The sequence below is a fragment of the Arvicola amphibius genome, chromosome 6, assembly GCF_903992535.2.
Source record: "Arvicola amphibius chromosome 6, mArvAmp1.2, whole genome shotgun sequence".
Classification (NCBI taxonomy): Eukaryota; Metazoa; Chordata; class Mammalia; order Rodentia; family Cricetidae; genus Arvicola; species Arvicola amphibius.
This window is the reverse complement of record NC_052052.2, coordinates 40,631,069-40,658,874: the sequence shown is the minus strand read 5'-3', so window position 1 is coordinate 40,658,874 and position 27,806 is coordinate 40,631,069. Positions and strand designations below refer to the sequence as shown.

General features: G+C 41.4%; 1 protein-coding gene across 5 annotated transcripts in view; it reads left to right on the top strand.

Annotated features, from left to right (window-relative positions):
- The window catches only part of Ndc1 (NDC1 transmembrane nucleoporin), a 65,827-nt gene that overhangs the window by 11,348 nt on the left and 26,673 nt on the right, over positions 1 to 27,806 (top strand). For 4 of the 5 annotated variants that reach the window (XM_038334899.1, XM_038334897.1, XM_038334898.1 and 1 more), the window contains exons 7-16: positions 396 to 447; positions 3,773 to 3,908; positions 5,450 to 5,542; positions 7,653 to 7,734; positions 10,599 to 10,754; positions 12,983 to 13,222; positions 13,311 to 13,426; positions 15,844 to 15,894; positions 17,718 to 17,781; positions 18,619 to 18,719. In XM_038334899.1, coding sequence (XP_038190827.1) covers positions 396 to 447; positions 3,773 to 3,908; positions 5,450 to 5,542; positions 7,653 to 7,734; positions 10,599 to 10,754; positions 12,983 to 13,222; positions 13,311 to 13,426; positions 15,844 to 15,894; positions 17,718 to 17,781; positions 18,619 to 18,719 — 1,091 coding nt within the window. The remainder of the gene's footprint in view (positions 1 to 395; positions 448 to 3,772; positions 3,909 to 5,449; positions 5,543 to 7,652; positions 7,735 to 10,598; positions 10,755 to 12,982; positions 13,223 to 13,310; positions 13,427 to 15,843; positions 15,895 to 17,717; positions 17,782 to 18,618; positions 18,720 to 27,806) is intronic. The other variant, XM_038334901.1, reaches the window with a different exon arrangement.

Genomic DNA, 27,806 nt, shown 5'->3' with positions numbered 1-27,806 from the left:
ATTTTGCTCTGTGTGAGTGAGAGACAGGGACAAGTGACTGCTCACCTGTGGATCTGGGATGGGGTGATGGATTGGTCACGGTTCATGCGTGCATCTGTTAGCTACATGTATCGTGTACTGAAGAGTTGGAAGTGCTACATATAGTCCGTCACAGTTGTCTTGCCTTTCTTTGTTTTTAATAACCATGGTGACTAAGACTTGAATATCTTAACAGTTGTACAGTGGAAGGACTTCCAGTATTTAGGAATTAATTCTCTTTAACTCTCCATTTCTAATCAGACAACCTAACATTTTAACTGAGGTCTCCTTGTGTACTTGAACCTCGTAGTCTAAAGCACGCTGAAGAGTTGTTATTCTTACTTCTCATGTTCCTGTCTTGGTGTTGTTCTCTGCAGGCCATATTCCCAAAGCTTGGATTAGCACTGCTATGGACCTTCACATAGATGAGTAAGCCAAGTTAATTTTACCTCTGTTTCCTTCCTTTTAAATGTTGCTACTTTCTAGATGTTTTGTTTAGGTTTATCCTTTAATTTTTTTCTTTAAATTGAAATAAAAAACAGCAGAAAAGCGGTAGGTGCTTGATGTAACTAGGTGCTGGCTCATGCCCTGTCCTGTTTGGAGGCTGGAAACTCCACACTACTGCTCACACCCCTTAGCAGCCACTGTGGGGTCAGGTGAAGGCTAAGCTTAGCTTGACGCTGCACCCTTCCTGGCTTCCCCACCAGTCTCTCCTGTTCTAGATGTCTCAGCTCCTCATACTTAAGTTTGGGTATTTAGTGCCATATATTGTGCGCCATTGGGCTTACCCGCTTCACTATAACCCCCTAAAGATGCTAGAAGTTACCTAATCTTTCCAATGTATGTTTGAAAATTAAATCATTAATTTTCATAAAATTTCTGAGTCATGCATCCATATCAACACAGTGAGACTACTGCCTATCATATCTATAATTTCTTAAAAAATAAATGCATTTTTTAGCCAGGCAGTGATGGCGTACGCCTTTAATCCCAGCACTTCGGAGGCAGAGGCAGGCGGATCTCTGTGAGTTCCAGGCCAGCTTATTACACAGAGCAAGATTCATGAATTTATACACGCATACAGTTCTCAGATAAAAAAAAAAATTGCATTTATTTTTCAATGCATGTGGCTCCCATAGTTTAAGGATATAACCCATAGCTTTAATCCCAGGACTCTGGAGCAGAGACAAGCAGATCTCTATGAATTTGAGGCCAGTCTGGTCTACATAGTGAGTTTTAGGCCAGCTAAGGCTACATAGTGACATCTTGTCTCAAGATCCCCAAACCAAAAGAATACTCCTGTCCTTCTGCACTCACTCAGACTCGCTCCCAGACTTAAGAAATAGCCACCCATTTTGCTGCTGCTGCTGTTAGGAATCTTTCAAATTGAAGGGAAGTGGGCTTTCTGAGTTGTGTGGCCCATGTCTGTCTTTGTCATTTATTATACGTCATAAAATTTACCCTGTTCATCCTGTCTATGATTTATTTAAAAAATAAATGGATTTTTTTTTTTAAACTGGGCAGTGGTGGTGCTTGCCTTTAATCCCAGCTTTTCAGAGGCAGAGGCAGGCGAATCTCTGTGAGTTTGAGACCAGCCTGATATACAGAGCAAGTGTCAGGTCAGCCAGGGCTACACAGAGAAATCTTGTCTCAAAAAAAATCACAAGTAAGTAAATAAATAAACAAATAAATGCAATTTTTTCTCATAGAATTTTTTAAAATATTTATTTATTTACTTAATGTGAGTATGTGTGCCCATCAGAGGCATCTTGTGGGAGTTCTGTCCTCCTTTTACCATGTGGGGTCTGGGGATGAAACTCGGGTGTCAGACTTGGTAGTGATGCCTTTACCCACTGAGCCCTACTACCGGCTCTCTCAGAACTTTTAATGACATAACGATGGTTAATCGTCAAATAAATATGGAAAAAAGTTAGACACTAGTAATGTTTCATTCTTTCACTTTGCCTACAACACGACCGTAACTGAGCAAGGCGGCAGCCGAGGGAGCGCTGGAGCGCACTGTTTAGTTACCTCACGCATGCTTTGCCCACAGCTGAAGGGGTTATCTGTGGGTGGAGGTGCGTACCTGCGACCCCAGGTCTGTCGGGGCTGAGGCAGGAGGACCATGAGTTTGAGGTCAGACTGGGGTATACAGGGAGATCCTGTTTCAAATAAACAGACCATAAAGAAAACATAAAGAAAACAGACCTTGTCATTGCTGGATAGAATCAGTTTCCTCTCTGTGCGTACTTTTGATTTTGGTTACTTCACTGTGAGACTTGTATCATATGTGGAATTCACTAGGTTCGAGTTTAGAGAGTTGGGATTTTGACATATCTCGAAATTTTAGAGGTACTGTACATTTCAATTTAAAAAAATAATTTTTAAATTTTTTTATATTCTTTTTATAATTTATGAATGTTCTGCACACCAGAAGAGGGCATCAGATCCTATTGTAGATGGCTGTGAGCCACCATGTGGGTGCTGGGACCTAAACTCAGGACCTTCTCTAGAAGAGCAGCCAGTATTCTTTTTTTTTTTTTTTTTTTTTTGGTTTTTCAAGACAGGGTTTCTCTGCAGCTTTAGAGCCTGTCCTGGAGCTAGCTCTTGTAGACCAGGCTGGTCTCGAACTCACAGAGATCCGCCTGCCTCTGCCTCCCAAGTGCTGGGATTAAAGGCGTGCGCCACCACCGCCCGGCCCAGCCAGTATTCTTAACCATTGAGCTGTCTCTCCATCCCCAGATTTTAATTATTTTTAAAAGTTCCTTGGTAAAATTTAGTTTTGTCCTCTGCTTAGTTACTAGGTGAGAGACCAAATGCACAGGCCATTTATTCGGTTAGCCTTCTGTGCAGCCTGAGTCAACTGGAAAGAGGAAATCAATATTTGATAGAAATTTAAGTTTTTGTTCTTTCACTCAAAAAAAACTTATGGCCAATCACCTAATATTCTTTCATGCAAGTCAGACCCTCCTCAGTCAGTATTTACTTAGAAGCTAAACATAATTCTGTCATGTATTGGCCTTCTGCACGAATACCAAGCACTGGGTGGTCATTCCTGTTATAAGTGACGAAATCTTGTGAGCGCCTGAAGAGTCTGAATGAAGGCATTATACTCTGTTGTATGGATAAGGAAAATGGAGATGAACATATGGTTATAGGTGGCGGTTTATCTAACAGCAGTGTGTAGGTTGTGGTCAGATTCAAATCCTGTTTTTGTACAATTGCTAGTTTTGTGATTATAGGATTTGTAGCAGTACTAACTAAATCATTTAAGGATTTGTAGCATTCTAATAGTTCCTAAAGTCTTTTAAAAAACAGATCATTGTTTTTGTAACGTGTGCAATATTCTGAAACTGTTTATATGCCATATACATGGAGCTGATATCTGATCCACAAGTCACCAGTTTCTGAGACTATGGTGGCCTTGACCTTCAGATCCTCTTGTTATACCCTGCTCCCCAGACATGTAATGGGTTAAAGAATCAAGCCATGAATTAGCATTAATAAGTTTCTGCCTGTGGTAAATAGGCTTATAGACATGGCTCTGACTTCCATAGTAAATGGTACTGCAGATTTAGAACTCAGGGACCTGCAAGACTAGTTCCTGCCAGCATTTTCCCTATGGCTCCCCTACATACCTCTGAGGGAATGTTAGGGAAATAGCTCTAGAAGGGTACCAGCAAATAGGTTGTGTTTCTCAGTATGGAGTCCTTGTCTTTGCCGTGGGAGTTAATCGTACTTACTGTTTTCATAGGCAGGCTCACAGGCCTCTTGACACCATAGGCGGCCTCCTTAATGTCTCGTTACTCTACCATGTTTGGCTCTGTGGTGTCTTCCTCTTGATGACTTGGTACATCTCATGGATACTCTTCAAAATCTATGCCACAGAGGTCAGTATTTGTTTTTTGTTAATAATGTTGTGTTTCAGAGTATAGGAAGTTGTGCTTCCAGCATATGACTGCTCAGAGCCATGTTCCTTAGCTGGTTTCGGTTTCGTCATTTATTCTCTGTTTCTAAGGAACAGAGTTGGTGCTCACAGAGTAACTGGACTTAAACAGGATAGTATTTGCTATGCTCTACTTAAAGCCTGGCTTTTTTCCTGGTTATTTTGAGTACGAGTTGGGACTAGATTTTAAATTAATTTTATGTGCTATTGAAATAGATACTATCAACGTTTAAGTATGCAGTTATACAATATTTACTTTTTGAAAAACATCTTGAAATTTATTAAGAAATTCTGAAAATTGAATTAATCTGGACAATTCTCACAAAAATATTTTTTAAAAATTTGTTGTATTTGTATGGGTATTTTGCCTGCATTCATTTATGTGTACCACATGCATGTCTGTTGCTATGGATACCATGAAACTGGAGTTATAGATAGTTATGGGTTGCCATGTGGGGGATGAGAATTGAACCCGGTTCTCTAGAGGAGCAGCCATTGCTTCCAACCGCTGAGCCATTTCTCCAGCTCCACAAAAATTTTTGTTTTAAATTAATTTATTTTTATTTCATGTGTATTGGAGTTTTGTCTGTGTTAGGATATCAGATCCCCTAGAACTGGTGCTGTAGACAGTTGTGAGCTGCCTTATGGGTGCTGGGAATTGAACCTGGGTCCTCTGGAAGAGCATCCAGTTCTCCTAACTATTGAGCCATCTCTAGTTCCACAAAAATCTTTTTAAGTGAAGGATTGCCATTTTTTTTTTTTTTTTTAAATCATCTGATGTGTTTGTCACAGAAAAAAGTGTCCTATTTGATCTTACCATCTCTGGTCATTTTCAGTGACTTCACAGAGTTTTTGTTCCTGGAATTTATTTCTGTTAATAGATGTCAGTTTGATAAAATTGGGACAGTGATACTTTAGAAAATATATTTATTTTTTATATTTATTTTGTTTTATTTGTTTTGGTTTTTTGAGACAGTGTTTCTCTGTAGCTTTGGAGCCCGTCCTGGAACTCACTCCATAGAACAAGTTGGCCTCGAACTCACAGAGATCTGCCTGCCTCTGCCTCCCAGATGCTGGGATTAAAGGTGTACACCACTACTGCCCAGTTAAAAATATATTTATTTTTATTTAAAACTTTTTGTACATATGAGTGTGTTTTGCATGCATGTATACCTGTGTCCCCTATGAGTGCCTGGGGTCTGTGGAGGCCAGAAAGAGGGCATTTGGTCCCCTGGGACTGGTGTTACGCACACTTACATCCATGCAGTATGCCAAGATCCTCTGTAGAGCAGCCAGTGCTTTTACTGCTGAGCCGTTTTTCCGGCCCCCACAGTAACATTTCTTAAACAGTGCGTTTGCAAAGAACACTGAAGCTGTTGATTTGACTGTATTTGTCTCTCTGTAATCTCAGTCAGTGCTCACTGATTATAACAAGGTCATGAAAAGAATTCCTTTTACATTTTTGTATCTGATTGTATCCAACAGGCTTATGTGTTCCCTGTTCAGCCTCCATTTGCAGAGGAATCGGATGACTGCCTCCCGAAAGTCCTGAACAGCAGTCCTCCTCTCATCGTAAAGGTACCAGAAGTGTGCAGCTTCAGTTTCCTTTGCCTTACTTAGAGAGTTGAGGCAATAGTTAGCACAGCTAAGCCTTTAGATAGACTTCTTTAGGACCTTGAACAGGTTCTCAACCTGTGGTTGAATGACAGGGATCACCTAAGACTGTTGGAAAGCATAGATTTTTTAATGTTATGATTCATAATAGCAAGATTACCGTTATGAAGTAGCAACAAAAATAATTTTATGGTTGGGTCATCACAACATGAGGAAGGTTGAGAACCACTGGTCTAGAATATCCTAGTGTTGGTATTGTAAACATTACCTAAATGTTTACCTAAAAAATGCTAATGGCATTTTTTTAAAAAAAATTCATTTCAAGTGATTAAATACAAGAGTAAAGTGCCCTGTGTATGCACCAGCTATGTGCATATGTTTCCCAGGATGGCTTTGAACTCCTGGATTTATCCTGTACTCCTGTCTCGGCTTCCTGAGTAATGGAGACCACCGGCCTGTTCCACCACACTCAGCTAAGCTAGCTAAATTTTTATAAAACACGTACAGTTCTCTCAAGCATAATATGCAGTGGTAGCCATCTAAATACATAATCTTCACAAACCATTCCTGGCCATAACACAGAAACACTAGTGAGTCTTTACATTGCAGGACCAAGGCACACTCACTCATGCAGTGTTTGTCATCTCCAAGGTAGTGTGCTTATTTGTATGTTGACATTTGAATTACTGATAATTCTGAAACAAATCATAATCATAAAAGTTAAAGAAATTTACAAATCAAAGTAAATAAGAAAAATTTAACAGTATATGTCTTATCCTCCTAAAAGATCATAGGGCCTTATTTATTGTATTATTTTGGTTGTTTGTTTTTGAGACAGGATCATGCTATGTAGGCCAGGTTAGACTTGACTTTTCAATTGTCCTGCCCAAGCAACCTTCTAAGTGCTAAGACCCAGGCGCGTATCAACATGCCCAGCTAGTTTACTAATTTAAAAATATTTTTTAAAAATGGTTGGAACCCATTGTTTTTGTCATTGTCTAGAGAAGCTATAGACAAATAGGAAGATGATTCTTTGACGCACTAATTATTCGTAAGCGTTAGCTACTCATTTGGCCACTCAGTAAACTGCTGGTTGCATTGGGTTGAGCTATGACTAAGACAGCATAGTCTAATGGAAAAGGCAGACACACAGCACTGCTAAATTAATACTGGCAAGTGCAGCGGTGCCAATCCTAGGCTGCTCCTCAGAAGGAACAATGCTTTGGAATACTTTAGTAAAGAAGCTTGCCAGGGAGAAGGTAGATTTTCAGTAAAAAGCAATAGCTATGTGTTTTATGTGTTAGGTTCTGCCTTTGTGTTTGGCAGTGAGCAAGATAATGTCCCTTTCTTGTGGGCCTCATAGTGTGGTGAGTAGGGGCAGAAGAAGCCACAGGTGGAAGTGCCATAGCTGAGAGCTGTATGTGTGGGAGGACAGAGAAAATTCCAGAAGTGCTGTGGAAACTGCTCTTGTACACTGTAAAGATTTGTCGGTCATATTGGTTTAATAAAATACTGATTAGTTAGTAGCCAGACAGGAAGTATAGGTGTAGCAACCAGACTAAGAAAATTCTGGGAAGAGGAAAAATAGAGTCAGTCACCAGCCAGACACAAGAAGAAGCAAGATGAGATGCCTCTCTGATAAAAGGTACTAAGTCAGTTGGCTAAACATAGACAAGAATTGTGGGTTAATTTAAGTTGTAAGAGCTAATAATAAGCCTGAGTTAATAGGCCAAACAGTTTATAATCATTATAAGCCCCCCTATGTTTCTTTGTTACTGAATAGCTGCATGATCAGGCAGGAAAGAAACTCAGTTTATACAGAAGGAGAGGATATTGGAGTTTTTCATTACAGAATATAAAATTATAGAGCTCTGTAGTTCTTGTATGTAGCTGGAGCTTACAGTGTGTAGGGAGGTAGAGGCAAGAGAGTTCCAGGGATCCAGAAAAGAAGGTTGTGGTTCTGAAATACTTCTTTTTTTAAAAAGTCCATCTGATTTCTCCTTGGTTATATAATGGGTCTAGTACTTAAGTATGATTTTGTTAAAGCTTCGACATCTTTCTTTTTTCCTTTTAGTATTTGGCCTTACAAGACCTGATGTTACTTTCTCAATATTCTCCTTCTCGAAGGCAAGAAGTTTTTAGCCTCAGTCAACCAGGTATTGCTGAGAGTAGTAGACTTAACTGGGTGCACAGGTGTGTGTGTGTGTGTGTGTGTGTGTGTGTGTGTGTGTAGTGTGAATTCTAATTGGTCTTAATAATAAAACCTGGAGTCAAATATTAGGGTGTGTAAGTTGAAAGATCAGAGAAGCAGAGCAGTTCTTACTCCCTACCGAATCCTAAGGCCAAATGGATGATCTGATCTAGGAATCCTCAGACTGAGTGTACCGAGCTCCTATCTCCTCCCACCTTATATTCCTCTCTCCACCCAGCCATATCTCTTCCTGTCTCCACCTTCCTAGTACTAGGATTAAAGGTGTGAGCCATCTTCACCTGGCTCTGTTTCTCTTTTAGTCTGGATCTATCTCACGTAGCCTAGACTGGCCTTGAACTCATATAGATCTGTCTGTCTCTGCCTCCCGAGTGCTTGGATTCAAAGGTGTGTGCCACCATTGCCTGGCCTCTGACTGACTAGTGGCTTAGCTCCGCACTCTGATCTTCAAGCAAGTTTTATTTGTTAACAAAATATCACCGTGTATGTGTGTGCATGTGAGTGTGTGTGTGTGTGTGTGTGTGTGTGTGAGTGTGAGTGAGAGAGAGAGAGCGCTAAGAGTGCTCCAGACTTTTGGAAGAGAAATGTAGTCCTTAGAAGAAGAATGAGTGAAATCTTACATGACTTATATGGTATAGGTAGAATTCATGTCACCAGGAAAAATACTTATTTGTAGATATTCATTTCTTTCAGCTTTTTAAATACCTGAACCTGAGGAAATTATGTATTAAGTGTCTTAGCAGAAAAGTGAGCTAAGAATCTCAGCTGTTTTAATGATGTCGAGGTGGCCTCCTTCCTAGATGGGAGTAAGAACTGGAGTAAGATCTTTGTTATTTGTTCCATAGACAGAGCTCTCTGCTCCTTAGAAGAAAAGGTAGACAAAGACTGGCTCTGATAGTGGCGAGAGACTCTCTCCTGTTAGGCGACTCAAGACTGGCTTTGCTAGAGCTCTTGCCATGTTCTTGGCAGGGAAGTAGTCCAGCCCCGATGGGAAAGAGCCCGGGTAGCCTTCATCTGCTTTCTAACTAGCTCTCCATTGTTTTGCTTAACTCACAATTCCCAGATTGTAAAAAGAGTTATATAAAAACATAGTTGATTAGAGCTGTTCTCTTTTTAGTGTTGAGAAATTCAGAGCTGCTGTTGTGGAGAGCAGGCGGCTGCGATGCTTTTCGGTCACACTTGGGCTCGTCTTCCGCACATTATTTTTCCAGAGATCCAAGTGACTGACAAAATAGCATGTGTTCTGCCGAGAACTGTTCTGGGGCATGTGATCAAAATCTAATTAGAATATTACCCAGCTCCCAGCTGTCCTGAGTTGCCAGTGCAGTGTATCAGTCTACTGACGGCAATGTCGTGTGTGCCTGCTGCTTAGGTGATGGTCCCCTTACAGGATACGAAAGGAGCATAAGAGTAATCCATGTGACAAGGGAAGGAATGACATGAGATGGGAGAAGTTTACATTGCTTCTGCTGTTCTTAACACGTAATGGAGCATGCTTGGTCTTTATGTGATAGCTGGAGTAGACAAAGGTCTTGGAAAATCAAAGACATGAGAAGATATTTTTATTTTTTAAATAATGAGAATTGTTAGTTCATGTTAAATAGCATTATAGCACATCCGTAAACTCTACAAGTACACAGAATTGAGTTGTAGAGTCTGGGTCTGCTTGTTCTTGGTGTGTGATTTTTTTTTTTTTTGGCCTCTTTTTAAATAAAGTTTAAAATCAATTTTAAAAATTAAAAAAAGATCATTATCAAATAGCCAAGTCACTCCTAGATTTTAATAGCAAATGCTGGTTCTCTCTCTTTTCTTTCTAATATTTGAAACATTGGTCCCTTTCTAGTCCTGGCTGTCCTGGAACTAGCTCTGTAGACCAGGCTGACGTTGAACTCAGAGATCTGCCTGCTATACCACCACACCTGGTGCACATACTGGCTCTTATACGTGATCTCTCTCTTATCAATGGTACATGTTCCAAGGCTCCCTGTGGTGCCAAAAACCATGGATGGTGCTGAGCCCTCTGTACCACGTGCTTCCCAATGTATATATACCTGTATACCTTTGATAAAATGTATAAATTATGCACCTTAAGGTATGAACACCAATAAGAAAGGAGAACAATTATACTAATGTACTATGGTAAAATTGGCACTGTTGCTCCTCCTGTGCTGTGGGGCCGTTATTAAATAAAGTGGGGTATTTGAACACAGCATTTTGATTCTGTGACACTCAGTCAGATCATCTGGGTGATTACTTAGTGACTGCCTAGCAGGTGGTATATGCAGCATAAATGTGTCGGGTGTGAGCTGGGTTAATGTCCCAGGCAGTTAGTTATCATTAATGGCACTAGATTAAATTATGTTATTCAGAATACCTGATTTAAAAACCTAAAAATTATTTTTGAACTTTTCTATTTTTGGATTGTGGTTGACTGGGGAAACATAGTGCAACTGTGGACGAGGAGGACGCCTGTAAATGAAAGCGCAGGGAAGCAGCGGACAGCCAGCCAGGGGAGCGGCACTGGAGCACGCATCCGAGCTTTCTTTGCCTTACTTTGTTTTCACAGACTCAGCAGTTTCCAGCATTTCCAGGAAGTAACTCTGGTCTTTGGAAAAAGCGTGGCCTAGTACTGGACTTAGTTTTGGCAGCCAATTTGGGAGCTTTTAAGAGATTGAACCAAGTAGTTGTTAAGCTGCTGTGTATAGATGTCGTGACTACCAATAGTAGCTTAACTGAGGAAAGTGGGTCCAGGCTTTGAGAAGTGAGCACAGTATGTTTTACATTTTAAAAGCTGTTGTTTGGCTATCCTAGGTGGACATCCCCATAACTGGACTGCCATTTCGAGGGAGTGTTTGAGTCTTTTAAATGATATGACTCAGAAGCTGGTTCTCTACCAAGAGGCTGCTGCTACAAATGGGAGGATGTCTTCATCATACTCAGTGGAGCCCAAGAAACTGACTTCCCCAGGTGACTCCTAGTTGTAAGCGGGAAGAGAAAAGCGTCTATTTCCTAGGAAAGTGACAGGAGTGAATTCCTGGTTATCTGCTGGCATGAGGTTTATATGTGTAGCTGAGATTGATCCAACATGACAGCAAATACCAGATGTCATACTGGACTAAAAGATAGACCTTTAATATTGTAGATTGAAAAGCAACAAGCCATTGAGCATCAAAAAAAAAATACAGTTTTTCATTTTCCAGTTAATAAAATGCTTTAAATTAAATTATGTCCATGATAACCGTAGCTTTTAAAAGACTGATAGAGCCAGGTTGGTAGTGTATGTCTTTAATCCCAGCACTCGGGAGGCAGAGTCAAGTGGATCTCTGTGAGTTCGAGCCTGGTCTACAAAGCGAGTTTCAGGACATCCACAGCTACATAGAGAAACCGTCTTGAAGTCATGAAATACAGGTTTAGCACTTTGAATATCTTTCTCTCTCTCTCTAGCAAAAATTCCAATTGTACTTAATAATAAAAACTTAGACTTTTTATTGAAGGTATTAAAAGCTGAAGGATCAGAGAAGCAGAGTGGCCAGCCACTAGAGAGTTCTTACCTCTACCAATGCTCAGACTAAAGGGGCAATCCTGTCCTCTGACAGCTGCTCAGATTGCACTGAGCTTCTGTCTAATCCCGTCTTATATTCCTCTCTCTGCCCAGCCGTGTCAGTCCTGTCTCTACCTCACTAGTGCTGGGATCACCTTTGTGTCAGCTCTGTTTCTCTTTCTGTCTGGATCAATTTTGTGTAACCCAGGGTGGCATTGAACTAGCAGCTCCATCTGCCTCTGTCTCCTGAGTCCTGTAATTAAAGGTGTGTGCCACCACTGGCCTGGCCTCTAGTGGCTTAGCTCTGCACTCTGATCTTCAAGCAAGCTTTATTTGTTAAAATATCACTCCCTCCTCTCTTTCTTTCTCTTTTGAGATAGGGTCTTACTATGTAGCCCAGGCTGGTCTGGAACTCACTATATAGACTAGGTGAGCCTTGAATTCACAGAGATTTTCCTGCCTCTGCCTCCTGAGTATTGAAATTAATGTTTAATGTTTTATTGCAGTTTAATATAAAAAAGCAAAATCCGAATTCAGTATGTTTGTCTTAGACCTTTGTGTCAGAGTTTTGGGAAAGTTCCTCTGATTTTGTGTAGCATACTTGAAGTGAACTGGTCCTTACAAATTTGTTGTTGATATTTTGTTTTTCTGCTGATAAGTGATTGAATCAAGATCCTCACACAGGCAAAAAAATACGTTCTATACTTTGCTACTTCAGCCCAATATAAGATGGTTTTTGATGAAGCTGTGTTAATACATATCCTAGGCAAGTTAGTCTTTTTATTTGGTGCCCAGGATTGTGCATGCTAGACAAGTGCTCTAACCTTGAGCCACATCCTCAGCTCTTTTTTAATTTTTCTTTTTGACACAGGGTCTTAGAAGTGTCCCTGGCTAGCCTTAACAAACTTTAGCCAAGGTAGGCCTTCAACCTGTAATTCTCCTGCCTCAGTCCCTTGATTAGCTGGAATTACAGGACTGCCCCACCAGACCCAGCAACAAATTAGTCTTTGGTGGGACTCTTTTTGGAAGGTGCTAGTATTTTTTCCCTGCCCATTTTTTTTACCATAAATTGGATGGGTTTAGCTAAGTAAGTAGTAGTTAAAATAGGAACATACAGCGAAACTGGATAGATTCTGATGCAGTCGGTTTCTTCTGTTCAAAAGTGAAATACATATCATGAGTTCATTTGAAAATGCTTAGAGAAATGAGACTTGAAATTAGGATACTTATGGAGGGGAATGAAACCACACTGATGTGACAGAAGACAGAAGGTGGCTACAGGCTAGTGAGGTGATTCAGCAGGTAGAGGTGCTTGCTACACAAACCTGATAACCTGGCTTTGACCCTGGAGCCCATGGTGAAAGGAAAGAACTAACTCTCAAAAGTTGTTGCTTGACCTCTCCACATGTGGCTGCTCTTAAACACATACACACGATAATAATGCATAAAACAAACAAACAAATCTGGAATTCATGGAGTGGTTCCTGGATTAGAAAAATAAAATCTGGACATTGGGATTTAAATCCAAACAGAATCCATCCACTGTACTTTGGTTTAATGCTTTAAAGGGGGGGCAGGGTGTAGAATTGAGACCCCCCTTTTCTGGTCTACCTGGGCTGTGTTGCCTTGTCTGCATGCATCTGTTTTTTTACAGAAGAAACCACTTTTCAGACACCAAAATCTAGCCAGATGCCTTCAGTGCCACCGCTGGTTAAAACATCGCTGTTTTCTCCAAAATTATCCACACCCGATGCTTCAAATCCTTTTGGAACCCCATTTGGCTCCAGTGTAGTGAATCGAATGGCTGGAATCTTTGATGTGAACACCTGCTATGGGTCTCCCCAAAGTCCTCAGCTGATAAGAAGAGGGCCACGGTTATGGACTCATGCTTCTGGTGAGAGCTGTTTATTTTCAAAAATTTGAAGTCTCATAGTTGCAGGATCAGACAGCCTAAGTTCTTATCTAACTTTTCTTTTTAATAGATCAGCAAATGTCTGACTTTTCTAATCCTTCTCCTTGTACCTCTGTCACTGCTGAGCGGAAGACGGTGAGACAGCCCAGTGTGATTTACTCGTGGATTCAGAACAAGCGTGAACAGGTAGGGTGACAGAGCTATGGTCACAGTTGCACCACTGCAAGGGTAAGGGTCTCCTAGCAGCAGTAGCTTTTTGTTTGTTTGTTTTATGCTTCAAGTGTCAGACTGACTCATGAAATCACCAGTGTTTGAGTGTTTTCAGTTACAGTGCTTTTCACATGACTCAACTCTTTAAGAGATAGTTGGGTTTTAGGGTCTGGGTTAAACAGCAATTAAAGTCCTTCCCATATGTAAAGGAAATAGTATGTAAATATGTAAAGGAAATGTAAAGGAAATTTCCCATAGTAAAGGAAATAGATGAGTAAGAAAATGTATTACTCTATATTTCTTTTAATGTAGAATGCCACTAATTGGGTTAATAATGTAAGGGCCGATCTGGGATCTATTAAGGGCAAACATTGCTTCATACTGTGACATGCTGTTAACACTAACCTGCATCCTGATAGAGCATGACCAAGATAGAAAAAGTATACTTGAAAAGAATTTTGATGTCTTAAGTATTACATAGAAAAAAGTAGAGCAGGTAAGACAGTACTTAAGGAGGGGGTGCTGTTTCATGTGGTCTGGTCAGAGAAGTCTCATTGAAAAGGTGACACTATGAGAGCAGAAGGGAGGATGGGAGGACTCACAGACCCAAGGGAGGGACTGTGCTTGGCTTGTGTGAGGAGCAGCGGGAACTAGTGTGCCTGGAGCAGGGTGAGGGGCAGTGGTCAGTAGGCTGGTGAACTCAGAGAGGTGGCCGGCTCCAGAGTAGCGCTTGATGGTGCTGAAACTGGCCTTTTCCCTCAGTGAGATGGAAAGCCACCATGTTGTTTTGTTCATAAGCTGTTATAATGTCACTGTCATTGTGAAGGAGCTATCACATAGTGGGTTGAGGTGAGATTATCCTTGTCTGGACTTTGACTGCCAAGCAGGCATGGAAGCTGAGAGCCAGTGCAAAAGCTGCTGCAGTCATCTAATGGGAATGGTGGTGCGTGATCATGGGGTTATAATGGCAGCTGTAAGGTATGATCAAGGTCTGGAAAAATGTTTTAATAGAATTTGCCCATAATGTGCTTTTGGTATGCAGGAGAAAGTGTCAGTATTCACTCCAAGGCTTTTGGCCGAGGCACTAGACTTGCATAGTAGCAGGTGACTGGGGCAGTTTACCACTGCAGGAAGAGATAATAGAGGTGAAGTGGAGACCTTAGGGGTTTGGTTTTGGATGTGGCAACTTTGAGATACCTGTTTAGAAAAGCAAGTGGAAATTAGATGTGTATCTGGAACATAGAAGATTCTGGGGTGATAATGTGCTTTTGGAAGTCATCAGGGTACAGACAGCATTCAGAGCCTCAAGATTCTGTGCTAATGAGTATGGCCACTAAGGAAAGAGCTCTGAGCTGGACCTTTGACTGATTAAGGGTCAAAGAGATGAGAGGGAATAGCAAAGGACTCTTAAGGAGCAGCAACTGAGGTGAGAAAAGGCACGTTTCTCAGAGCAGCCTCAGCACGGGGTGGGAGTGACGGGGTAACGGGGGGAGCAAGGGAGTGGGTCACCAGGTCCACTGTTGGGAACGGAACCCACTGAGCTACACTGAGGCCCAAGTTGGCCTCAAACATTCTCTGTAGCCCAGTCAGGCAGTCTTTGAACCTCAGTTTCAGAGGCTATAGGTCTGAACCATCTTGCTGAATTTTGACAGGAGCTCTTGGGTAGAGAAGGCTGGGCCAGGAGGGATTAGGGGAGAATACCTCCTAAGAAGCCAGACTTTCTAGGACTTTTGCCTTAAATGGAGAGAAAATGTCCAGTAACTGGAAGGAGTTGAAGGGTCAAGGACTTGAAAGAATCTCCTTTTTTAAATGGGAGACATAGAAACATGTTTGCTGATAAGATGACGAGGTTATGTAGAGTAAAGGAACCGATGAGACATAGAACGGTCCTGCTAGTTTTTGTATAGTAACTAGACAAGTTCTGCCTCCCACATCCCTATGGCTTGGTGTAGCTTTGGGTGAGAGTGTAACAAGGCATAGATGGACTTTCAACTCGGTGGATTTAGAGTCTGATATAAGAGAACTTACTTTCTGTAAATGTCACCTTTAGAAAAATATCTTTGAGGGGGATGTTAAAAGGATAGCAGTTGTATTGAACTGAGAAAAAAAAATAGGTTTTAAAAAGTACTACCCAAGCATCTTAGATTTCCTTCTATTACGGCAAGGCTGTAATTGGGTATTCAGTGAATGTACATGGAAACACAGCTGAGGTTAAGTGGCCCTCATGTTTATCCAATCCATAGCACAGTTATTACTTACATAGTTCATTGTAAATATTGCTCACAGCTACATTTCCATTTAGAAAACTCTTCTGCAAGAAGAACTTAGAAATGTGTACGATGCTTGAGTAGACTTGAAAGAATAACCATTTAATTCTTTTTTTTCCAACTCAGATTAAGAATTTCTTGTCAAAACGGGTGCTGATAATGTACTTTTTTAGCAAGGTAAGAATAGAAAATGACAGAGTTGAAGGGGTTGAGGAAATGAAGTGGGAGGTAGCAGGAGGATCTGACTTGCAGTATTTTATAGACACAGTCTCAGCAAGCCATGCTGAGGTCGCTGCCCTCTCCCTAGGCACACATGTCGCACCACGATTCCTGGTGCTTGACTTGATAGTTGTTCCCCTGAAACTTCGTGGCTACTGGCAGCATTGAGCCTTCCGTGCTTACTGGTGAGCAATTGAGCTTTCTGGTGCCTCATGACTCATTTTCCCGTTCACATCTTTGTGGTCTATTTGGTATTTGAAATAGAGGAGACTGAATTAGATGATTTAGGTTGAATTTTTGGTGGATTAAAACGTTGCCTTTCAGGCCACAAAGTTGCATTCTGTGCCAGCATTGTGGCTTACATTTGTAATCCCAGCACTCCAGATGCTGAGGCAGGAGGATTGAGAGTTTGAAGTGAGACCTGGCAATTTAGGAAACCCTATCCAAAAAAAAGTCCAAACACCAAAAAAAAAAAAAAAAAAAAAAAAAAGCCTAAAAATTTCCAAACAAGTAAACAACCCTTTCATCTGTCCTGCCACTTGTTTCGGCTGTCCCTGGGTAGTAAATCTCAGTTGCAGAAACCAGATGTAGCGGTTTTGTGTCAGTCTTTAAACAAAGTCTTTGTCCACATAGAGGACTGAATACTTTTGCTTTTAGTGTTCAATCCTACCTCTCTTTCTGTACATACTGCAGTACTAGTGAGCGCATACAAGCAGAGGTTTTCATCATTCACTTGTACTCTCTGAAGCCACATGATAATGGCAGCGGAACTGAGCAGCCATTTCTGATGCAGAAGAGCCATTTCAACCTCTTCACATTGCCTTTTCAGTGCAAGCGAAGGGGAGACCTGCCTAATGGCCAATTGCCTTTCCAAAAACAGTCTACCTAGGACCATCTTTTAGCAATAAGTGTCTTATCCTTCGTGAAGGGATGAGAGTTCTCTGGAGTTTTACTGTTCTTGGTCTCCAGAGGGGAAAGCAAACTTACTTTGAGTGTCTTATGTGTGATATACACTTTCTTAAATTCCCTTCTGTAATTCTAACCATGGTCCGCTGGCCTCATTTTCTGGAGAAGAAAGTTTCTGCTCTGAGCAGTCTTTTCCTCTGAGTGAGTATCTGATTCTAGTTCTGTAAGAGCTGTTGTGAAATGCTGTGGGCGGGGCTGTGTAGTGAAGATGCCGACAATTAAATCGTCGTAGTAATTGAGCCAGCATGCTTGTTTTTAATTTGGGTTTTGAGATGGTCTCAATAAGTTGTGGTTGGTCTTGAACTTATTCTGTAGCCCATGTAGGCTTTTGACCTTCCTGCCTTTGCCTCCCTAGTAGCTAGGATTAGAGCTCTATGCAGCACAGCCCTGCCAGCATTATTTAGCTAGGCCACTTGCTGTTCCATACTGCCTATGCAGGGCATAGTAAAGGAAGTCTCAGAGGTTATCTTTTTATTGGGTTGAGAGGAATAGACAGTCTAAGAGAAGTAACCTGTAGTTCCGAGGTTCTTTTGTTTTAACAAGAGCTTTAGCAGCTCTCCTTGAGTGATCACTGTGCTGGTTGTCTGGGGTGGACTGATCCGTCATAGGTAGCTCTTACTTTAAATGAGACACTGAGGCTTGGGGTTACACAGTAAGTTTGGATGCTCTGTTGTACTTAAAATTTATATAAGAAATTATTTCAGTTTTTAAATTTTGGGAGCAGCTGTGAGTCTTACTGTTACAGATCATACAACTGGTAAAATGGCAATTTTTGCACAGGGGACTTTACTTAAATATTGTTGTTTTATTTGTAGCACCCAGAGGCCTCTATTCAGGCTGTTTTTTCAGATGCCCAAATGCATATTTGGGCTTTAGAAGGTAAGAAGCATCTTTGAACTGTAATCTTTAACTGACTTTTAATCAGTTAATTTTGAAGTCTGGTTCATGAGTGATTACTTCTGGGATTTGACTCTCAATCCTTGAATTTTCAGATACATATTTATCTTTTTATATGGATAGTTTTCTTCCTCCCTGGCTTGCCAGTTTTGGGGCAGAGCCCAAAGCCTTCATACCTGCTAGGCCAGTGCTCCCACTGAACTGCAACTACAAGCCTAGATGGGGTTTGATTTGGGTAGAATTTTTCCTGTATATAAATAACGATGTCTTTCTATACTTAAAGTGCAACCAGTAGATAGTGTTTACCTTGGTCGCTTACATTGAAATATGAAAACTTAGCTGTTAAAGAACTATTTCACTTTATAGACACTACCTTCTCAGTGCTTCAGGGAGCCAGGCAGACCTGTCTAGATCACTCCATGGGAAGTGACCTAAGGTCTGTCAGGCCTCGATTTTTTTTGTATGTTTTATTTTGTGATGCTAAGGCAGTTGAATACTTTTCAGGGCTTGTTCATCTTTTGTCCAGTTTTGTTTGGTTTGGTTTTGGTTTTTTGAGATAGGGTTTCTCTGTGTAACAGTCCTGGCTGTCCTGGAACTCACTCTGTAGGCCAGGCAGGCCTTGAACTCACAGAGATCTACCTGCCTCTGCCTCCCAAGTGCTGGGATTAAAGGCGTGCGCTACCACTGCCTGACCTGTCCAGTTTTGTGTTACAGCTCTTCTTTGTAGTTCTCTTTATATCTAGACTATCGGTATCTTCTCAAATAGACATAATCAGGTGGGTTTGTCTAATTTTGCTTCTGTTTTCTCCTCCCCTTGAGGTCTGTCTCACTTAGTAGCAGCATCGTTTACAGAAGATAGATTTGGAGTTGTCCAGACCACACTTCCAGCTATCCTTAATACTTTGTTGACCCTGCAGGAGGTAAGTGATGTGTCCCCGTGTTGGGTGTGGGTGCAGGCACTCCTCCAGTGCCCTGTGTTCTGTTTGTTTCTCCAGTCCAGTAACAAAGTGTCTTAGAAAGTAAGATCCTGGTTCTGTTTTCACCCTTAGGAAATTACAATCTAAAAGAGAGAACAAGAAGAACAACTTTATTTGCTTAAAACTTATAAAGAAACTGGAAACTTTTAAAGAAGCCTACTCTGTGGTAGGCTGCTGGGATCTGGTAGATAGTCAGGCTATTTTGTGTAAGTTGGGTTCTGTCTTGTTTTGTGAGACAAGATCTCATATATCTCAGATTGGCCTTAATTAAACTCACTTTATGCCAAGGATGGCATTGAACTTCTGATCCTCTGCCTCTACCTCCCAAATGCTGGAGTACTAAGTGTAAGCCGTCAAACTCCACTTCACACACAGTTTTATGTGGTGCTGGGAATCAAACCCAGGGCTTCACACATGATCAGCCAGCATTTTGCCAATGGAACTACATTCCCCAGGCCAAGAGCTGCTGAAAGTGGCCTATGATTTCGTCATCCAATCAGATAAGTTCCCTGTTGGCCACCGGCTCCACAGCTAAGGCCACTGGGTGTCCATCTCAAGGCGTGGTAGTTTGCTTCCACACGGGCCTTCTTAGTCCTGTGCTTGTAGGAAGACAGAAACAGCAAAACCATATTTCCTGATTTCCAGCAGGCTTCCTCCCTTCTCCCCTCCCTCCCATCCTTCCTTCTTATTTCTCTTTCCTGTCCTTTTCATTTTTAGAAAAGGTCTTGCTATGTAGCCTTGAATTTCCTGGCCTCAAACTTGGCTTCTGAGAGCTGTGCCCAGAAGGCTTCCTTTCTTTTTTGTTCTATTTTATATTTTTTGGTTTGGTTTGGTTTTGAGGCAGGATCTCACTCTGTGTTCCTGGCAACCAGTACTCATAGAGATCCACCTCTCTGCCTCCACAGCTAGCCCTTCCTTTCTTCATCTAAATGATTTGTTTTATGCTACCTTTTGTTATGGTGGCCATGGGAAGTATAAACAGAGAGCTTGGGGCATTTAGAAATAGTGTTTGGTGCAGTAGGCTCTTTGTAGGAGCTGCTCAGCTGGGCCTGAAGAGCAACAACTGTTGCATTTTCCGGTCTTGCGAACCTTTTAGGAAAGGAGGGAAAAGCTTGCTCCACAGTGTGTTGTTTAAAATTTAGTTCATATCACCATTTAAGAAGTCATAATAAAACCAGTGATTTTTTTCCCCCTTTTTATTACTGTTGTTGCTTTGAATATTTTGTTTGAGTTTTTTTGGGGGGTGGTGTGGGGGCTTTTGAGATTGGGTCTCATTAGGTAGCACACACGTCCCGATAAAGTCCTAATCCTCTTGCCTTTGCCATCTAAGTTATGCACCACTCACTTTCAGTCCAACAGTGCCTAAGTGTGCAACAGGGCAGCAGAGACTCGGCATGTTTCCTGTCCTCATACATCATTTCTATCTTGTGAAGTCCGTGATAGCTCTGAACAGATCTGGGAGACTCACTAGTACAGTAGTGTATGTCCGAGTTTACACACAGACTTCAGAGATGGCAGAGCTAGATCCTGAACGCAGGCTAACTGCATGGTATTGACACTGGAGAAGCCTCAAGGAGAGCAGCAGATTCACATCCCTCGTCTTTGACCCTGTCTAGCATCATGTCCTGGGAATCCCACTTAGGATTCTTGAGAGAATGATTCTATTCTTGAAACTTTTTGGCTCATGATCTATAGTATGTTATGTTCAACTTGTATGTGTATGTGTGTAATAGGAACAAGATTCTTGGCACAGTACTTAACTTTAAGTATGCAACGTATCTTAATATTTTTTTTTGTTGTTTAATTTCCTTAGAACGTGCCAACTGGAACCCATTGTAACTGAGTAAATGATGCTGCCACAAGTGCGCTAGATAACCTCACTGACTGCACAGAGCTCTCACTGCCCACCAGTGTTCTGTGCTGCAGTTACACTGCTCACCCCTCCCCCACTGTCAGAATCCCTACTCTTCAGAGTTTACTAGGAGACCAGTCTATTTATGTAGGTTGCAGTTACTCGTACATTTGGGTGGGAGGATGAAAATCCCAGATTCGTCAAATCTCAGTCCTTTCCTTGAAAACAAAGGAGTTGAGATGGAAAATACTGTTGAAAGGTGGAACAGAAAGAGGCAAAGAAGCCTGTGCTGTGCAGTGGAGAATCAGAGGGACACTTCCTTTGTGAGTCTCGTGTATTACAGTCTTTCTGTCATACTCATGGATATTCTCAGCCTGCAGCCAAACACTACTGCCTTCTGAGCTATCTGATCAGTCCAAGAATGTCCTCAAAGTTCGTAGGGTTAGAAAGGAGATGAATTATATTGCGTTGTAATTATCAAGATATGAGTTTATGGTGTAGTGCTATGTGCTTTCCGATTGTTTCACTGAGTAGGAGGTTCTGTCTGTGTGTAAGCGCTTTGTCGTTTGAAGCAGCAGTGAGATGAATGGTTTTTCAAGATAACTACGACAGCAGACTCAGATTTGGAGACAGTGCGGACTTCTTTGACACAGAAACTGCAAGTTACTGTGATTTGATGTCCCTATTCATAATTAATGCTAATGCTAAATTTTAATTTAGAACTTTGGGAAGGAGCCCTTACTCTGAGCACAGCCCTCTTGTGCTTTTGCTATACAGTCCTCTTCCTCTGGTTCCTTGCCCTCACGTTGCCTTTCAGCTTCTTCTTTTCCTCTCCAGGTTAGGCCTAGTTTGATGCTTTAACTGCTTTAGTACTAGATCCTTGAGTCCTTTATCTTTGTATTTTTAAGTCACTCCCCACACTGCAAAATTCCTGTCTGCTACCCATCAATTCTTTAACCATCATTCGTGACCCAACTTTTCTTCAGGCCCTGAATTATTACTTCAGCTTCTCACCTGGGATCCCTCTTATTTTGACCGCTCCATCTTGAGCCATCTGCTATAAAACAACTGTTCTTCAAGGATGACTTCCTTTCTTACATGACTGTTATTTTCTGTTATTTATTTATTTATTTTGTCTAAAACATGCTTTTCTTATTTCTTCTGTCTCCACTTTGTAATTCCCATGCCAAGACGCAGTTAGTCAGAATAAAGGCAGGGATTGATGTCTCTTTCTTACTCCTAACATGTGATACCTGGCAAGTGACAGGTGCTTATTATTAAAATACTTGTTGAATACCTGTTGATTTGCTTGTTTACTGGCTAAATGAGTGAAGCCATCTCTTCAGGGCCTTGAATTGAGTGGCAGTTCTGATGCAGTGGGCTGATATAATGACTGCTTCTTTACTTTGAGGAGGCAGACATGTTATGTGAGTCATCTTAGTTCTATTTTATGTTCTGTGATCTTGAAGGGATAGTTGTTCATACTAAAGAACAATTTCTAAGTGTCTCTGTAACGCAAGGCAAGTTGTGTAGTATCAGCTTCTGGCTCTTAGTAAGGGAGGTTTGTGTGGCACTGTCAACTTCTCACAGTCAGTAGTATCAGTCATTTAGCTATGAATCATTAAAGGCCAAATGAAAAGGATGGGGAGGCTCTCAGTCTTAAAGCTATCCAGATGGCAAGGAGTGGAGAGATGGGTATCCAGCATCCTGCTGGTGGCCACACTGTCCTAGGTTGCGGTTACTTTAAGTGACTCACAAGTTCATACACATCCTTGCCATCTGAATTAGTTAACATGTATCCTAACAGATATCCAGTTGTTTCCCAGAGGTTTTTGTATGCTCTTTTGGTTAGTTAAAATAGAAATTTCTATGAGAGCATTACTGAGTTCATGGTAATTTGTCATCAATGGGTAGTCTTCTTGTTGAAATTCAGTCATTTTTGTTGCTGTCTTTTGAAAGAGATCCTTAGAGGTAAAATGTTGGAGTCCAAGATGAATATTTTTTAATTATAAAATTTTTAAGTTATGATAATGTATAATGTAAAATACACCATTGAATTATTTTGGTGCCAGGCATGGTGGTGTACATTTTTAATCCCAGCACTCTGGAGGTAGAGGCAGGTGCATCTATGAGTCCAAGGGCAGCCTGGTTTATATAGCAAGTTCCAGAACAGCCAAGACTACATAGTCTTCATTGTCGTCTTCCTCCTCCTCCTCCTTCTTTCTTCTTTTTTTGTCTTCTTCTTCTTTCCGTCTTCTTTCTTCGTCTTTCTTTTTCCTTCTTCTCCTGCTCCTCCTCCTCTTATTTCTTCTCCTTCCTTCTTCCTCCTCCTTCCTTCTTCTTTTTGGTCAAATTGGGCCTAATGGTGCAGGCACAAAATCTCAGTTCTTTGGGAGGATGAGATAGGAGAACTGCAACTTTATTGCTCACCTAAGCTATAGAATGAATTCAAGATTAGCCTGGGCAGCTTAATGAGACCCTATCTCAAGATAAGAGTATCAAGAGGGCTGAGGATTAGCTCAGTGGTAGAGCACTTGTTTAGTATGTTCAAAGGCAAATCCCTGAGCTACATTCCCCAGTAGTGGGGGAGAAGAGTCAGTGGACGGTTGTGTGGTCTAGACTGTATTTCTTCACACTGTGTGACCCCTCGCACCATCAAGCTCCTGGTCCTGTTCACCTGGAGAGCATGGTACATTAACAGTCTCAGAGAGCCTCGTTCTGAAAAGGCAGTGTCACTTTAATACAGGAGGTCAGTTTTTTGCCTCCTGTAATTTTTTGCCTCATCTTCTGCAAGTTAGATTTTGATTTTAGAACATTAAAATTTATTCCATTCACAGATCCTTTTATCTAACAGATACTTAGCTATCTAGGAGTTACCATGGAATGACATACAGAGTAGAAAAGACACACATGATTCTTTTCCAACAGAAGCTTGCAGGCTAAAACAGAGCCACACCAAGAGCTGATTGCTGAAGTTGGGTGGTGGTGGGACACCTTTAATCTCAGTGTTCAGGAGGCAGAGCCAGGTAGATCTCTGAGTTTGAGGCCAGCCTGGTCTACAGAGCAAATTCCAGGACAGTCAGGGAGGGCTACACAGATTAATCCTGTCTTGATAAACAAAACGAAAACAACAGCAAAACCTAGTTACTGTTATAAGGATTTTATTCATAGAAGTGCAGAATGGTGATAGAATGTAACTAAGATGTGGAGGTCTTACGTTTGAATATGTGTGTTTATACATGCTTGCATACATGCCTGTATGATACAAGTCAGAAGACAATTTGCAGGAGTTGGTTTTCTGCTACCGTATGGGTCCCAGGTACCAAATTCAGTTCAACAAGGTTGATAGCAAGTACCCCATTGATCCATCTTGCTGGCCCTAAACTAAGATAGTTTTGGAAATGAGGCATATAAATTAATTTGAGGGGCTAGAGAGGTAGCTCAGTGGTTAAGAGCACTGGCTGTTCTTCCAGAGGACCCAGGTTCAGTTCCCAGTACCCACATGGCAGCTCACAACTGTCTGTAATTCCAGTTTCAGGGGATCTGACTTCTTTTACCAATGCACATAAAATAAAGTAAAATAATTAAAAAAAAGAAAGAAAAAGAAATGGATTAAAGTGGCCAATGGCTCCCTTCAAGACAAAGAAGTTGGGAAGAAATAAAGGTGGAAAAATATACGTTCTTGCAGGCCAGAGCTGTAAGTCTGAAGGTATATTAGTTAATTTTCTTATTACTGTGACTCTGACAAACAGCGACTTAAGGGAGGAAGGGGTTGCCTGAGTTCAGAGGCACTCAGTCCATCGTGGCAAAGAAGGCATGGTGGTGGGAGCAGCTTTGTCCATGGTGCCAACAAAAAGCACAAGAGAACGCCAGTGGTCATTGTCAGTCGCTTTGTCCTCTTCATTTGTCTGAACATGACTGTGTCCCTGGGATGGTGCCACCCACATTCAAGGCAAGTCATCCTTCCTCAGTTAAACCTCTGGAAATCCCTCCCACGTACACACACAGAGGTGTGTCACCTAGGTGATCCTTAATCCAATCAAGTTGACAGTGGAAATGTCAATTTCCTAAAGGCCCAGAGAGTTTTCACCAGTAAGGTGTATATCTCATTTCTCTATAATTTTATGCAGTTTGTCCTAACTTGTGTGTAATACTTCAAAAGAAATGCTTTATGAAAATGTTTGTAACAGCTTGGGAAGTTGAAACAGGGCTTGTTTTGCACGACTGAATTCCTCCTGAAAGACATATTGCTATGATTTATTCAATCAAGATCATACCCAATAAGAGGTTGAGTCAGAATTGGCAGCCGGGCTTAGGACTCAACATATCAGATTCCCTCTTGAAGGCTTGGCAGAGGTATACATTTCTTCACTTCCTTTCTTAAGACAAGTGCCAGAGTGTCAGATCTGGAGTCAAACATAGTTGGGTTTTATTGGAAAAGATGTTTTTTGCATTTCTTTGCATTTAAGATTGCATTATCTGGGTGGGAGTGGTGCACACCTTTAATCCCAGCACTTGGGAAGCAGAGGCAGGGGAATCTCTTGAGTTCTAGGACAGTCTACAGAATGAGTTTCAGGATAGCCATGGCTACACAGAGAAACTCTTGTCTCAGGAAAACAAAACCAAAGACAAGACTCCATTAATAATTAGAGGCTCCAAATCCATGTTAGAAATTAGGAAATGTATAAAAGGATACATTTTAGGACCCGTGTATCCCAGGGTGCATACCTGGATGATTTGAGTAGTTCCCGAGGTGTGGACGGTGAAGTGGACCACCCCTGCGTCGGGCTCAGCCACTCAGTCCTGTCGCCACTCCGCTGCTGGAGGACAGGACTCTGTGGAAAAGAGCTTTGAGTTCCAAGGAACTCTTTTCTCTAAATTCCCAAGAACCTGTGGTAGTGAGTGCTATAAGGAAGCAGTTTAGGAGACACAGCATGGGACAGCTCCACATTCGCATCCAGAGTTCACTGCTTTCTGAGACCAGTGTCTTGTTTGTGTCAGTTCTCACTTCTGAATGCTTGGTACTGAAAGGGTTTCGGGTTCTGGAGGGGAAATAGTTCAGTCAATAAAGTGCTTCTCGCACAAGTGTGAGGGTGTGAACTTGATCCTCAGCCACCACAGAGCAGCCAGTGGTGCTTTATAGTCCAGAGGTGACACCCTGGGGCCCACTGGTCAGCCTGACTCCGCTCGAGAGCCCCTCATAAGACAAGGTAGACAGTGGCCGAGGAATGCCACCTGAGGTTGAGATTTTCAGATTTGAGAATACTTGGATAGACTTTAGTGGTTGAGGGTCCCTAATCTGAAATAGCCCCAAATCCATTTTGGAGCATTTCAGGATTTCAAAATATTTTGGACTTCTAAATTTTAGATTGAGATATTTAAGTCATTCCTTTTAGCTTAATTACTTAAAGAAAACATACCTATTGTTAAAAGGAGAAATCTAGTTTGGCTTCCCATAGGTAGAATATAGGTCTAAGATACTATGGTATCCCAAGCCATATTATATATTTTAGAATTCAGATTAAGAATTCTTTTTTTTAATGATTATTTTTATTTTATGTGCATTGGTGGTTTGTCTGCATGCATGTCTGCATAGAATCTCCTGGAGCTGGAGTTTCAGACAGTTGTGAGCTGCTGTGTTGGTTCTGTGAATCGAGTCCTGCTCATCTCTCCTGTCTCTAAAAATCCTTTGTAGTGTGCCATTTTAGAGTTAAAGATACTATGTTACCTTCCTTACAGTGTCTGAGGTAGATTCCCCTAAGAAGAAAGCTGAGTGGTTTTTCCTCCCATGAAGTAGCTGGGCACGTGTAGTGGGTGGGGTGTGGAATGAGGACTATAAATAACCTGTGTCAGCTCGGGTCAGGGTTTTCTGCCACAGGAGGTAAGTTCAGGTCAGTTCTGCCACCAGCGGTAAAAGGGTTTAGTTTTCAGGGTTCTTTCTTTCCTTCCTTCCTTCCTTCCTTTCTTCCTTTCTTTGGGATTGTGGTTTGTAGTCTGGTTTTCTTTGCTTTATGTTTAAAAACCACCTATGAGTGAGTACATGTGATAATTGTCTTTCTGTGTCGGGGTTACCTCACTCAAAATGATGTTTTCTAGCTCCATCCATTTTCCTGCAAAATTCAAGCTGTCGATGTTTTTTCTGCTGTGTAGTACTCCATTGTGTAAATGTACCACATTTTTCTTATTCATTCTTCAATCGAGGGGCATTTAGGTTGTTTCCAGGTTCTGGCTATGACAAACAATGTTGCTATGAACATAGTTGAGCACATGTCCTTGTGGCACGATTGAGCATCCTTTGGATATATACCCAAAAGTGTTATTACTGGGTCTTGAGGAAGGTTGTTTCTTAATTTTCTGAGAAATCGCCGTACTTATAGCCAAAAGGACTGTACCAATTCGCACTCCCACCAGCAATGCAGGAGTGTTCCCTTTACCCCACATCCTCTCCAGCATAAGTTGTCATCAGTGTTTTTGATCTTGGCCATTCTTACAGGTGTAAGATGGAATCTCAGACTTGTTTTGATTTGCATTTCTCTGATGACTAAGGATGTTGAGCATTTCCTTAAGTGTCTTTCAGCCCTTTTAGATTCCTCTATTGGGGGTTCTCTGTTTAGGTCTGTATCCCATTTTTTAAATTGGATTGTTTTTTTTGATGACCAATTTCTTGAGTTCTTTGTATATTTTGGAGATCAGCTTTCTATCCGATGCGGGTTTGATGAAGATCTTTTCCCATTCTGTAGGCTGCCATTTTGTCTTGTTGACTGTGTCCTTTGCTTTACAGAAGCTTCTCAGTTTCAGGAGGTCCCATTTGTTAATTGTTTTTCTCAGTGTCTGTGCTACTGGGGTTATATTTAGAAAGTGGTCTCCTGTGCCAGTGCATTCAAGTGTACTTCCCACTTTCTCTTCTATGAGGTTCAGTGTGGTTGGTTTTATATTGAGGTCCTTGATCCATTTGGATTTGAGTTTTGTGCATGGTGATAGATGTGGATCTATTTTCATTCTTCTGCATGTTGATATCCAGTTATGCTAGCACCATTTGTTGAATATGCTTTCTTTTTTCCATGGCTTTTACAATGTTCTTTAGCTGAGTGTGCTGTGCATTCCTTTAGTCCCATAATATGGGAGGCAGAGGCAGGCGGGGTCTAAATAGCAAGTTTCAGCATAGCCAATATCACATA